Source organism: Pseudochaenichthys georgianus, chromosome 23 (genome assembly GCF_902827115.2).
Source record: "Pseudochaenichthys georgianus chromosome 23, fPseGeo1.2, whole genome shotgun sequence".
NCBI classification, from domain to species: Eukaryota; Metazoa; Chordata; class Actinopteri; order Perciformes; family Channichthyidae; genus Pseudochaenichthys; species Pseudochaenichthys georgianus.
Window position 1 is genome coordinate 16,264,188 of NC_047525.1, and position 15,248 is coordinate 16,279,435.

Consider the following 15,248-nt stretch of genomic DNA (forward strand, 5'->3'; position numbering starts at 1 on the left):
CAAAACTAACAATTAGTCCATCTTACTCCAACTCCCTTACCTGATTGTGGTACTCAAGTTATGGTTAAAACGTCAACATGTTAGAAATACTTTTTCTCAAAGTAAACGAGGGACGCTTACATTTTATTACACAACATCTTGTATTTGGCTTATATCCTTGTTATGAAAAGAATCGATGTTCTTCCAATGTAATCCATTTTAGAAGCGATAAACAGCAACCACTAATGCAAAGACGGCAGCAGCTGGTGAATATCTATTTTGAAGGGCCACTGTATTATATATCGTTTTTTATAACCTGAATATATTACAATATTTCTCACCTTTTAAATAAACCAACAACATATAAACTTATTTGTTAATAAAATATTTCCAGCTTTTAAGAAATATGTACTTTTTTATTAATAGGAAGAAGCAGAAACAGCTCATGATAACAGTCAAGTCAAATGTGTTGACCAGAGGTAGTCTGATGAAAAACAAACTCTGTTAGTCACTCAGATAAATTCTTATTTTTTATTTTTTCAAAACTCTCTCCCAGAGGAATGAACGGACTTGTTTTCTTTACAGCAGTATAATGCAGTGTGAATGTACATACTTGGTCACAAATCTCAGATAAGTGTTTTGGTCACAGGATGCCTGACACCTCATTAAGGGGAAATTCTAGGAATGTGGACCCATATTTGTCTATGGGACAGGACCGTCACTTTTTAGGTTCATCCATAAAACATTTGTGGCAATGGCTGTGTGTGAGTTCCTGTGTCCTATCTCTCTGCTCTGCAGCCACACGGGTCAAGGCACATGTAAAGTCCTACTGTCGAGCACCTTTGCAGCCCAGCTCTGTAATAAAGTCTCAAAATGAGTTCATAGCTTGTTTCATTCCTTTTTCATAGACATTCTCTTCCTTTTTTAAGAAGATTTATTTCAATAAATAACACAAATATATTTATACGTCATATATAGATAGATAAACATGTATAAACTACATGCATTTCATATAATTTAAATAATTTATATGTACAGTTCCCCGTCACACGTCCCCCCCCCCCCCCCCCCCCCCCCCCCCCCCCCAGCCCCTCTCAAACGAGTTCTTCTGCGGCGGCAATTGCACCGTGGTGGATTTGCAGCACATTGATGTGAATTTTAAGTGGACCCAAGGTTTCTTCAGTAGAAGTTTCTTTAGCAAAGTGTCCTTACAACATGATTCATAATCCCGTGATGGAGAACTGTGACAGGAAATAAAAAATCCTTTGCAGGAAGTAGAATTTCAAACAGGCTGTCACCAGCAAGGCTTGAATTGTTTTGATTACGTCCTATGTCTCGGACGTTTCCTCGACAACGCGCAGACGCAGGAAGTGTCTATGCGTATCCACCTCCAGCCAACTAAATTGCGAACTTGCGTCAGCGCGCGGACATAAGTCTGCGTCGTCTTGCACTGCGAGTTCCAGTTCTTGTCATCGATGCCCCTGCAGCCCCCTTTGAAGGGCCTTGGGTTCAGACAGCGCGTCTCAAAAAAGTATTGTTTGATGTTCTGCGTGGCGCTGGTTTTAATTTTGGCCAGTACAGTGACAGCTTGCCCTTCGGTGTCCACTGCATTGGTTTTATCTATCACCCACTGGCTCTCGCTGTCGCACACAGAATATTCCCCACGGTAGCTCTTGTGCTCAGCATAACGCTTCTTCCGTGTCTTGTTCCCCGCCGCCCCTCCGTCCAACCCACCGCTCACGTAATCGTCCGAGGGGTACAGCGGCGGGGGCTGAAGGGGGGGCCGGTCGCTCAGTAGCACTCGAGGTGAGTTGAATCGCTTGTGTTGCCTGAGAAGATTTGAGTTCAAAACCACGTCGTCACTGCTCCCCCCGCTGCGACCCCCCCAACGCTCCACATCGCCCTGCTCCTCTGAGGGAAAGTTTGCAGAGAGGTGAGGCGACAGCGAGTCCCTGCTCCCCCCCTGTTGGCTCTCGTTCCCCCTGGTCCTCCCCCTCGTCAGGTCGGCTTGTAGCAGCTGGATGATGAGGGAGTTCAACGGGTCGGGATTCGGCTGCTGCTCCTGATGTTGCCCCTGGCGACTGCTGTCCATGTGGGTCGCCTGGATACCATAGAGGTACATGAGGACCATCACATACAGCAGGATGGACATCACTAGATTTACCTGCAAGATCTGCAAAAGACAGAAGGATAGAAACTTGTAAGAGATGTGCAATGTAGAGGTGAGGCAAAGATACTTAAGTAGGTAGAAAGAGCCAATACATGCAACAACAGGAAGTTCATTGTTGTAGTTTAACCTGTTCCTTTGTCCCACTTATTTACAATCAGCATAGACTGTGAGAGATTAATTGCGACTGACACTTCCGGTTACAGTTTTGTCCAATGTTTTTTAGCAAATTTATATAGTTAATTACGCATGTTTTTATGGGAGCCTTTGGCTTGAACTCATTTACCACAATATAAATGTGGTAAATGTGTCTTGTATGCACACAGTAATCGGAAGTGACGTGCTGCTACATGCACAACCTACCATGTGGTGATTTGACACATATAATCGTATTACATGAAAATGCTTGGCACAAAATGTAACACACCTGCGCATACGCACACACACATTGCCAAATGGCCAATCCCTGGAAAAGCAGGATTAGTTCTTAGAGAGAACTTATTATTGAAGCAACAAAGATTACGCTTAAAAAAATACTAGAAAGTCAAATTGTTTTATTTCATGTGTATTAATGGATCAATGGATAAATAGTTAGATATTAGATAGATGGATATTCACTGATGTGTACTTTTCCAAAATGATCAGAAACACTTCCATCTTTACTAGTTTTGGAAACCTTAGTCAAAGATTGCATCACACCCCAACAGTGCCTTGGCTCTTGTCTTGCTTCCTCCAGTCAAAACCAAAATGAAAACAAGCCTCACCTGAAGCAGCTTTTCCTACCACAGTATAGTACCTTTGTGGGGGAGACTTCTGAAGCAATAGACTGTCTCTCTGAGTCAGGACTCAGAGAGACACGAGGAGAGCTGGAGCTTTGATGGCAAACACTGACGGTTTATTTGGAGCTTCGGCCGGAGAATTCACAATCAAAGGGCCACGAGTTGACCACACGGTGCAGGTGCCTGTGCTCAGTCAGGACAGTATGAACTGATAAACTGGGTCGAAGTTATGGATCTTGGAAAATATTTCCCCAACAACCTTCACATCTTATTTGGGCGCACCCAGTCATCGAATCAAGCCTGAAAATGCTCTTTCAGTCTTTCTAACAGACTATCAGTCATTCATTACAGTTTAAAAACCTGTGTGTTGATCAGTGGGGGAACTGCATATCACAGTAACATTATGCTTGTGCCACAAACCTGAAACCCATAGAACAACTGTACAAGAGAGCTATCAAGGTTTCTGACAGAAAACCAAATTCATATCACCACTGTACCATCCTTGAATAACACAATTTCTTGAGTTTTGACAATTTTAAGTCTTTTAAAAGTATGTGTTTTTTTTTATAAATGTTTACATGGACTGCCCCCCCCCCCCCCCCCCTCCCCCCTCAGGGGAATTCATCCACAGAAAACACACGCTGCACTAGGTCAGAAACCAGAGGAGACTGTGAGGTCCACCGTAGACGGACAACTTTTGGACAAAATGTACTCTCCATTAAAGGCAGGTCATTTTGGAATAGCCTCCCAACTGATATACAGGATTGTCCCACTCTCAATAGTTTTAAAGGACAACTTAAATAATGGTTGAGCAACAAACAGACGTGTAATCACCACTAAATGCACTATATGTAGCACTTTTATCTTATCTTGCACTTTATATATCATAGCTGCTACATTGCACTGCCATGTGGTAAATACTTGTGTGCTGCTCATGCTCTTCCCACTTATCATGTATTTATTTTTGCTATGTATATAATTGTCATGTTCTTATATGTTGTATGTGACGGGATTACGGATGGAAATTAGCTCAAAGCTAAAATCCGGCTCATTTACACTTGTCAGCATTATTTTGTTTTAAAGTGTTCATCAATGTGCACTGTCCCGATTCAAATAAACGATTAAATTAAATGAAAATTAAATGTCAGAAAGCCAATGTTTATGTACGTCGGTGCAGACGTTTCAGCCCCATGCTTGTTTCCAGACAGTAAGGTCAAGATGTGTTGCTGGTTTTAATCTCTTGGAAGATACAAGCTCTCAGATAAGATGTGTTTGTCTTCCTTTGTATTTTCTTTACCAAAGCTGATTGGTGTCTTTCATAATTTGAACATTTTAGCAAGAACATCTTGTACTGTTGGCCATTGTACAGTTTGACAGGTAGCTCAGCGGTCGACAGCCTGGAGATGTAATGTACCTTTGAATTAACCTAACCCTAACCTGCAATCACTGATGACTCAGCCGAAGAAAAATGTGAACACAACACCAACACATATTCAAATGTCATATTGAAAAGCCATTCATGGAAAAAAGAAAGCCATCCAGCAGTCATGTTCTGTTCAATATTATCCTACTGTTGCTCTGTTTTGGTCTCAACCAACTCCAGAGGAACGTTTTTGTCAGTTTAGCGGCTAAATGCTCCTCTTTGTTCACCAGGGGAGATGCTAACTTTGTGTGTGCAGCGCTGTTTAGTGCTGGGTAGTTAGGATACAGTAGGTTTATCGGGATTTTATAATAATCTAACACTGACCATCATTTCAGAAATGGTTTACTCTGAACCTGGCACGATTGTAACCTGGTAATACCATTTTGTTTCAAACATGCTTTTGGACGTAGTATTTTATTGTCTGACCATCATTACATTCAGTTTTACTAACCAACTGTTCTTGAGCCTTGCCAGATACACAGTTCTTTAAGCCATGCCCTGAGAAATCATTGTCCTTTAACTGGTAGCTTTGTTAAATTCTCTTTAGCATTTACATTGCAAAGACGCATCATCCCCCATTAGAAATGTTCTCCTCAGTTGTCCTTTGCTATAGAAAAAAAAAATCTTTCTCTGACTCATACAGTAAATATAATTCAACCCTGCAGGTTTCTCCTCAACTCGAGCAAAGCTAAACCAAAATGACTTCAAATTATTTCTTAATCATTATTACCACGAAAAGAACAGTAGCTCCTCTCACATCAAAGGCCATGTGAGGCTCTTGTTATAAATGGAGGTTATAGTTTAAGCACCTTTGTTAACTCTGAACCATAAAAAGCAGGCTGTGCTCTGCAGCATCATATTCTAGGAATCTACATGTATCAAAACGGAGAAAAATATGTATGCACAGTCATACTCCATTTCTCCCCCTGGTCACAAGGACAAAACACTAAACAATTCATATTATATTCATCTTAGTCTAGCAATCGTTGATAATAACTAGCAGATGTATGGGCTCAGAACAGTCTCATAATACACACATGTATGGGGGTTATTCCCTATCTTTATTCAAGAGCGTGGTATTTAAATTTGAGAGCATACTTTATGTATTTATTTCCCTCAAACTCTGTCCTCGCACTCAAATAGTGCCCTCGCACTCAAATAGTGCCTGCTTGCACTTAGATTTGCTCTGCTTGTGCTCAAACTGTACGCTTGCACTCAGATATATTGCTGCTCAGAATTATTCTGTGCGCGCTCGAAACTTTTTCTGCTCTCAGAATTATTCTGTGCGCGCTCGAAACTTTTGTGCAACAATCCTGTCAAAATCCCTCAACCAATAGGAGGCCAGGTGTCCTTGCGGGTGCGTTCGCTTTACTTACTACAGCGTCCCGTACATCACTTCGCTGTACAACTTTTTGGGGGGTGTAAGCACAGTTAGTACATGTTTATAAAACGGACAATTCAAATCAAGCAATCTGATGTTTCTTAGTCGTGATATAATGAGCGTATATCCGGGGTATAATTGTAGTTACTTTTCACAAGTCAGTATCCCTCCGCGTCTGAGAACCGCTACAACTGTTACATTACGTCCGTCACGAAACTAACTAACAAAGCTTAAAATGGAAACATTTAAGGTTAACTTCGACCTCCGGGGTGGCCTGACGGCCCGTCTACACTACAGCGTCGACAGCGTCGAAAGCTCCAATCTGCTCCAATATGCCCATTCACTTTCAATGGGGTGACGTCACGTAGCCTCGCTTTTTCGCCGAACTGAATTGTGGGTAGCAGAGCCAGGCGTCTCAGGCGTCTCAAGCGACAGAAGTTGAACAATGTTCAACTTCTGTCGCCTGAGACGCCGGAGTAGCCAGCGCCAGCCAATCAAATCCCGTTTCCCAAAATCTGACAGCTGAAGCCGTAGCCAATCAAACCGCGTCTAAGCTGGGAGAGATATCCCGCCGTTCATTTCTATATTTCAAAAAAAGTCGGAGGAGAAACTAACTATTGCCGTAGCAAATCACCCGGTTTTGTATGACCAGACCCTCTTCACCTACCGGGATACAAACCGGAGGAACCAGGCATGGAGGGAGGTGGCAGAGACAGTGGGGGAAACTGGTAGGTTTTCGCCTGTTTGGGGAGTTTATATATATATTGCTCGCATAAAATCCCCGGGGGTTTTTGCTTTGTATGTCGGGAGCGGGAGATTCATGTGATTGGTTGTTGGTCGTGTTGCTTGAATAAAATCCCCAAGCTCCAGACACGCCCAGCTCCAAGCTATTTTTGGAGCTGTAGTGTGGACGCTCCGTTACTATGGACGAGTGGATTGAGAAGTGCCTATCTCCAGAAAAAAAAGCACCTAAACGACGACAATGCTGTCTGTCTATTATGTTCTCTAGCTGTTATTATTGTTGCATAGCAACCACCTCGCACTATGTTTTGTGCAGAAGGCAACGGAGGGACTATTTTATTTTGAACCTCATTATTTAATAATAAAAAACTATTTAAATTGTGTGTATTTTTCTTTCACATTGCCAGCCACATGTGGTAACCGTTTTATAAATGCAATAGCTCACTTCAGGCCGTGATATACGAATATCTATACAATATGGTTGTCGACACTCCGCTTCGCGTCGGGCCGAACCAAGCCGTAGCACAACAGTGCTGGAGCAGAACAACAGTCTGGAGGAAGAAGTGGGCCGGTCGGAAAATTCACTAGCAATCCCCCCTCCCAGAGCTCTCCATATGGCGCTGCCCCCTCCTCCCGTTGACAATTTACTAGCGATAACGAGGGCCGGTCGAAATTCCCGGGCTGATTTTTAGTCCCAGTACGCCACTGAACGTAGCTATTATGTAAGGTGCTGGTATATATATATACTTTTGTATATATATATATATATATATATATAGGCCTACTAACTGTGCTTCCTCCCAAAAAAAAGTTGTAAATCAAACAAGTGAAGTACATGTTATAAAGCCGTGGAGGGCTGGAGTTTCTAAACCAAAGAGTAACCGCCCTTACGGGGCTGTAATAAGTAAAGCGAACGCACCCGCAAGGACACCTGGCCTCCTATTGGTTGAGGGATTTTGACAGGATTGTTGCACAAAAGTTTTGAGTGCGCACAGAATAATTCTGAGAGCAGAAAAAGTTTCGAGCGCGCACAGAATAATTCTGAGCAGCAATATATCTGAGTGCAAGCGTACAGTTTGAGCACAAGCAGAGCAAATCTAACCCCCTAAACGCACCAGGAGCGTCTGCACCGCGTTACGGCCGCGGCGGTCGTAAGGATCGCGGCCACTCTAGTCAATGGGTGCTATTCCACCACACGCGCCGCGTTACGGCTCAGACGCGTCCCAGAAGCGGCTCGGCGCAGCGCTTCTCTAAAATTAGGATGAATCCTATTTTTGCCGCGGCGCAGCCGTAAGGTAAGGTTGGGCAGGCAGCCCCCCCCTCGCAGGAAGTGGAAAGGTGAGCATCCGGGCCAGGCCCATCCCGCATATATACTAATTTAGCAGACCCCCCTCCTTCATCACAACACCTCCACTACGATACGCACAATGGACGACGAGGTGTTCATAATGGAAGTGGAGAAACACACCATGTTATACGATGTAACCAATGCTTTTTACAAGGACAACATCAGAAAGGACAAGGCCTGGTTTTTAGTCGCTGCAGTTTGTGGAGTGGAAGGTAACAACTACATATTAATGTTTTAAAGTTAATTAAGAACTGCGAGGCTGCACACACGACGCTCCGCTTCCGCAACGTTTTGAAACGCGCCTGGTGTGTTAGGTCGCAGGAGGAGGTCGCAGCGTGGCGCAGCCACAACGTAACGCGGCGCAGACGCTCCTGGTGCGTTTAGGGGGTAAGTGCAAGCAGGCACTATTTGAGTGCGAGGACAGAGTTTGAGGGAAATAAATACATAAAGTATGCTCTCAAATTTAAATACCACGCTCTTGAATAAAGATAGCAGCTACAGGTTAGCTTAGCCTAATCGATCAGTGCACTACGAAGCCAGTGCTAGACAGTGACCTGTTCACAGGGGGGAGCCCCGCCGGTCATTATCGGCCGATATTCACTCTTAATAGTTTGATCGGTGCTCTCTATAAAGGCCGATTAGGAGAGCTGGATCTGATCGATATGGACATAAACGCGAATGAAGTATAACCGGACGCAAGAGAGAGATCAGATCAGCTGCTGAGTCTGATGGAGACACGCTGCTCTGCATGATCACCTGAAGCTCCGCCCTCTGTTTAGCGAGCTGACCGGACTGCGCAAAATGCGTACATGAAGCGCTACGTCATGAACGCAAGAAATCATACCCTCGTGGGGGCGCGCTCATGTGATTGGCTTAGAATGGAGGAGACATCTGATTGGCTATAGATAGAAAAAATTACAAGTACGAATCGGCTGACCGTCAGGGGAGTCTCAAAAAACCCACACACGAATGCACAGCGATCCGTGCACAGAAAGCGGTTTGTGTTTGCAGGTTCAGGGGATTTAAACGGAAAACAAATATGTTAGGATCAAAAATACATATGTAAAACCTTTTTCTGTAATTGGATTGTATTTACATGTATATGAAACGGAACACATTTGTGTGTGCATTGAAAAACACAAGTGTGGATCCGGAAATACAAGTTTGAATCCTTCTGTGTGCATGTGTGTATTATGAGACTGTTCTGAGCCCATACAGATGCCCCAGCTTATAAACATCAGTGTTCCCTTTAGAAGAACTGTATGCAAAGTCAAAGACAAAATGAGATAACAAAATACTTTTCTCCTGTGTCAGCCAGTGTAATGATAGTATTTACACAGATAAGCAGATGGTGATAACAGATTTGCTTTTGGGAAGTTTTTGTTTATGTCGCAATGCAGTGCACATGCATGTTCAATAAACCTTTCAATGACAGGTGGAGGTTAAAATGTATTTCCGAGGGAGGAGGCGGTAAAACAAAAAGAAACATAATGGACAAACAGATGGCTGCGAACAAAAATAGTTGGTTAGTGACAGTGGGACTTCTGTTCAGCAGCAATGTCATCTTGTAATGGATCTTAAAACACACACACACAGACACATTTGTGCTGTCAAGGACCCTAATGGACATATTAACAAATAATTTACCCTGAAAGCATTTCTTAATCCAGCAAGCAAGCTCTTCTTCTGATTTATACCTCAGATAAAAATGAACATATAAAACACTGTTCGATGGTCATTGCGGTTCAACGTCAAGAAAGCAGCTCTCTCTTTTTGATCCAGTTCCTCTTTGTATTTTAGCTGTTATATAAGAGTTATGGTCTGAAAAAAGTATGCTTCAGTATCAGAGTTGGGTGTAACGCGTTACAAAGTAACGCGTTAACAAAGGGTGTAACGCGTTACAAAGTAACGCGTTAACAAAGGGTGTAACGCGTTACAAAGTAACGCGTTAACAAAGGGTGTAACGCGTTACACCCGTTACTGTTACACCGCGTTACTGTAATAATATTACTTTGTCGGTAACGGAGTAGTGTAACGCGCTACTTTTATAATTCAGTAATCACACTACAGTTACTAACATTGCCCCGACACGCGTTACTTTCTAAAATCAGTCATAATCAAACCTCAACAAACACCTGCAAAGAACACATGCTAAGGTGAAGCTAACGCACATAGCTGTTGTTTATTTATATCACACACGTAGTCTGTTCTTCTTCTCTGTTTTCCGGTTGTTGCCTGTTTTGAATGACGAATACACACTACCGCCGCCTGCTGGTAAGGAGAGTTATTGCCACTTACGCATGCGCAGTTCGTACGTGCTCGGCTGAAGTCTTTGCGGTGTGCTCCAGTCTGGCTCCAGTGCAACACATGGCCAACACGCAGGAGAACACGCTGACGCAACAGCGTGAGCAGAGATAGACTGCGCAAAATATACAGATAGCAGGAGACAGAGGACAGCCATGGTCAGATAGGAAAACATTCAGGAGCTATCTGGATCAGTCTTATGCGACAATGGAAACTGAACTAAAGAGAACATTTGAAACTTTAGCAGTCTGCGTGATCTGCCTGCAGGGAGGGGCGGGCCGGCCCTGCGAGTAAAGTAACGAGTAAAGTAACGAGTAAAGTAACGAATTACTTTATGTAGAGAGTAACGAAGTAGTGTAATATATTACTTTTTTTTAAAGTAATATGTAATATATTACTTGTTTTAGTAACGACCCCATCTCTGTTCAGTATATATGGACAGAACTTCTTTCACCTATGGTTGACTGTGGCTACTGGGTTGCTTTATGTTTGATTTTGGTGACACCATGAAGCAGGGTCGGCGTCATGGGGGGTCATTCGCGGGCCATGCCCCCCCCAAATGAGTCACTGTGCCCCCCCAACGCAGGGTGGGCAAGCCTTAATTGCCACTTTGCCGTTTTTTAAATTTTTTTAATCATATAAGTCAGTGACCACCAACTGGCGGCCCGCGGGCCACATCCGGCCCGCCAGACATTCTCATCCGGCCCGCACGACGGGGTGACTGTGGCGTTGGCGGAGTGGTTACTGCGTTCGCCCCCCACCCATTTCTTTGTTTACAACGTCTCGTGAGTAAGGTGCAGTACCGGAGTCCAACAGAGAGGCAGCAGCTGCGGGACAGTAGACTGCGTACTGCGAAACCTTCCCTCCCCTGAAGAAGAAGTGATCCTTCGTTGTGAAGAGTCTGGTTAATGCGCTCTGCACCACAGCAGTAGCCCCGCTGCGACAGAGTCCAACAGAGAGGCTGGAGCTGCGGGACAGTAGTCTAGAAGCAGGGTTGGGTTGTAACGGAATACATAATGGCGTTACGTAATCAGAATACAAAAAAAATCAAGTAGGCTAACTGTATTCAGCTGGCGTTACATTTGAAAAACGAGTAGTCTGATTACAGTTACTTTCGTAAACCTGAAGTGAATACATTTTGGAATACTTATTGGAATTATTGGTGTAAAACTTTCCTCACAAAATGTAATATTCATTACCGGCAGAACTGTGTGCACACTGCACAGCGCTGCAGCATGTCTGTGAGCGAGAGAGAGATGCAGCGTGTCTGTGAGGCCCCACCCCCGCATGCAGATGAGAGAGAGAGAGATCTCTTTTAAAATATATTGAAAGTTAGAAACGGAGATGGTTAGATAACATTTGCAAGATAACGTTTATGTATCATTTCTTTATTGTCGAAATGATGACATTTCATAACGGGATGAAATCAAAGTGAATAGCCTGCTGCTGCTGAATGCATGGGGCAAGTGACTGGAAAACGTTTTAAAAGTTATTACATCGTTTCAGATAATAAATAATAATGATAATTCATTCTATTTAGGGGCGCCTTTCAAAGCACCCAAGGACACCTTACAATTCATAAGGAAAGGTTTTAAGACAGTACAAAGAATGCAGTCCGGGTGATGTTTTTTATGTGGGTGCAGATGAGAGAGCTGTCCAGAATGACACCAAGATGTTGTGTTTGAGTTCTTGATAAGCCATTAATACAGTAAAATAAGTGTCTCCTGTGCACCAAAACATACCCATCTGTTATGGAAAAAGAAAGTATTCCAAAAGTAATCTGAATACTATTTATAAAATTCTGGTCTATATAAAAATGGCTGGCCCGCGATAGTGTCTATTGGTTACATTTCGGCCCTTGGACAAATGTAGTTGGTGATCCCTGATATAAGTGAAAACGTTTTGTGTGCAATACATCAGAAATAAAGAATACAGGTGTGCTCACTGCTGCTCTCTGATTGGTGTGTTGCTTGACCAATGACCCCCGACCTTTGTTTTGTTATCATTACGTGGATGTGTGTTTAGATGAAAGCCCAGTGGCGATCTGTTAATCTGTTACACTGATTATACAGTAAAGCTATCGAAAATAATATGATATACAGTACAAGTACAAGTAGCCTACATGGGTCTCTGTGTTTCATTCAAGCTCGGCTCTGTGTGTGTGTGGCACGAGCACATTTTGTGAGTGCGCGAGCGGTAACGTGGAATGTTGTTGTTAGCATCTGGTTAGCTAGCTATGCTAACGGATATAAAGAGCTGTTTCTACACCAAGGTGGAGGAGAGTCCTCTCCTGTCAGACTGAGAGGATCTTATAACGTCAGCTCAGTGAGGTAAGGACTCTCTCCGTGTTTAGATAGTTAACTTTAGTGTAGGTTAACTTATCTCAGTGGGTCTCAAACGGTTTGGTCACCATTTATGTAAACAAGTATTTGGGGGAATACCTTTATATGATCATTATAGTTATTAAAGAATAAGAGAATACATGAAAAATGGGTATGGAATACTATAGGACAGTAACACAAGAATACAGTTTAAAAGGGGAGTGATTAGTCAAATATCCATAAAGAAAAAGTACATTTGTGTACAGTTCTGTTTCATATGGATGCTGAGAGATGTAGGCTATCCATAGATCTCCTAATGTTGCTCTCAAAGTGCACCAGATTGATGCATTTAACTTCAATATTTTAAAAATAATCTTCCCGGGGGAGCATGCCCCCAGACCCTCCTAGAGGAGGTTAGGTCCACCCCCACCTAAAACATGTTCACATGGATAGGATACTAAATACATTTGCACACTTTTTTTGTATGGTGGCCTATGTCCATATGTTTCTGTTTTGGTGGTCGTGCCACAACCGTGCATGTATGCACAAGTCATAGGTGTGCTATACAATAGCACTACACCCTGCAATGTGTATGAAAAACAATAGACTTTACACAGGGGTAGACATTAAGGGTAAAATGCCATGGGCCCTCCGGGCCGGTGGAATTGTATTATCACTGGCCCCACCATTGTAACCACTGGCCCGACCGGAGCATTCGTCCAAAAAAAAATCGACTAATAATGAAGAAAATTAACACATTTGTTGCAATAGTAATCTATGCACTAACTACATTACAACTTGTACTACAACATTTGAATCATCAGTTCTTCCTCAATTTCCTCAATTGTTCATATTTGATTTATTAAAATAATGATATTGTGGTCATTGCTAAATAATGTCTGCTATTATTATGAGTATTATTATTTTTATAATGCGCTTTCTGCCTTCCTGTCATTAGAAGTTAGAAATGTAATGGCTATGTAATAGATTAGATTAGAACCTTCATTATCCTAAACTGCTGGGACATTTCCCTAAAGCCAATACCTTTATATGTTCTACTCTTCACTTACTTGTCAGCATGGTCGGCATTGATGTACAGAGCCGACAGAAGACCTTGTTTATATTGGCATCATATTGAGAGGTGCAGCCAGTGACGCGTCCTAAAACCAGGAAGTAAGCTGCTGGTTCCCTCGACAAAAAGCAATGGAATTTCTCCACAGGGTTTTGGAAAATAGCTGGAAATAAGGTCTGTGGAAAACAAACCTGTTTGATAAATGCACGTTTTGTTCAGCCGGATAATATCCACATGTCTACCCTACTTTTATAATTTTCGAAACTTAAATCTAATGATAGATTATAAAAGGGTTTTAGGACACGTCACTGCACCACTAGAAGCCAACTCCATCCATCAAGCTGGCTAAAACTTCCTCTCCCTCTTCTTCTCATGTCACTCTCCTTTAACTCCTCCGGTGACTTTCTTTTATTTGAAGATTGTTTTTTGCCCGGCGCTTGGCCGGTTACCGCTGGTATTAAAAACATTTTTGGCGAATGGTTAGGTGGCGCGATAGTCTGTAGTGAAGGAGCGCACTGCCGCTCACGGGAGCCTGCTCGCGCTGCGCTCCGCAGCAAACAGCTGTTTGCTTTCCACCCAACAACGACAACCGACTCACGAAACGCTATGTTGTAGCGTTGATAAACGAAACAATTTAACTAAATTGCTAGTCAAAATACCAATACCACCACAGGACCATTTTTTTTAAAGCAATATTTTTAGTGGCCCGAGCAGGCAAGTGGAAAGTACATTATGCTGGCCCGGGGTGTCTAAATAGTGCTTCCGGGCCAGCGGGCCATTTATAATGTCGAGCCCTGCTTTACAGCATGTTTTTTGAAGTTGCGTTGGTGTTTGTGTGTTGGTTGTTGATGGCAGTGTGTGCCCCCCCCTTGGTAAATGATTTCCCCCCCATTCGATTTGTTCTAGAGCCGACCCTGCCCTGAAGACAAGCAGACGTGATTAGCCCTTCATGGCTTTTTGACTTTGAAGGATCAGGTTGGGGCAAGAAGAAACATCTCAAGCCTCAGGGAACTCAGGATTCCTCACATTCATCTAGGTCATCAGAACTTCTGAGGAATTTCAGTGTTCACAGGAATCACGAAACTGGCCTCTTGTTTTAAGTGTAATGTCACCATCAGCATATATTATCTAAGCTCACAGTATTTATTTTAACTGACTTTTCCCTGTCGAAAATAAGAATGAACTTGAAAACAGCAGCAAGCGTGTTTACCAGAATTTCACCGGGTGCCTCTGAGCAATGTGCTTCACACTTAAGTGGGTAATTGCTCAAGGAAAATATATATTTTTCATGTGACATTCAGATGGTACTGTGGACTGAAAATAGTCACAGAACTGGGTGATACTGGAATGCAGGGTTTTGCACCATGTGACTCCAGTTCATTTAACAGCAAAATTAGCTAAAGGTTTTTCCGTCATTTTCTGTTGCCAATTAACACACGGAAATCTGCCTAAATTATGAATGATTGGACAGGACAGTAACAAAAATATACATCAAACAGAAGGTAAAAAATGTCCTTATATGAGGAAAATGTGCCCACTTCTTTCTTTATTTATTGAATAAGCAAACATTTTCCTGATGAGTTTATGGTCTCAGTCTCTAGTTTAAACTCTTCTTTAATACAGCATGATATTGATTGAGTAAACAATGATCTTATTTAGATTGAAATCATACAATAAAAAAGCAGATTTATAAGAGCGGTGCTAGCTTGTGATTGACTGGTTTCTAGGGTTCT

General features: G+C 42.7%; 1 protein-coding gene across 1 annotated transcript in view; it reads right to left on the reverse strand.

Annotated features, from left to right (window-relative positions):
- Positions 1 to 1,073: 1,073 nt before the first annotated feature.
- The window catches only part of ntf3 (neurotrophin 3), a 50,789-nt gene continuing 36,614 nt past the window's right edge, over positions 1,074 to 15,248 (reverse strand). The window contains exon 2 of the mRNA XM_034075006.1: positions 1,074 to 2,152. Within this exon, the coding sequence (XP_033930897.1) occupies positions 1,301 to 2,152 (852 nt within the window). The 3' untranslated portion in view covers positions 1,074 to 1,300. The remainder of the gene's footprint in view (positions 2,153 to 15,248) is intronic.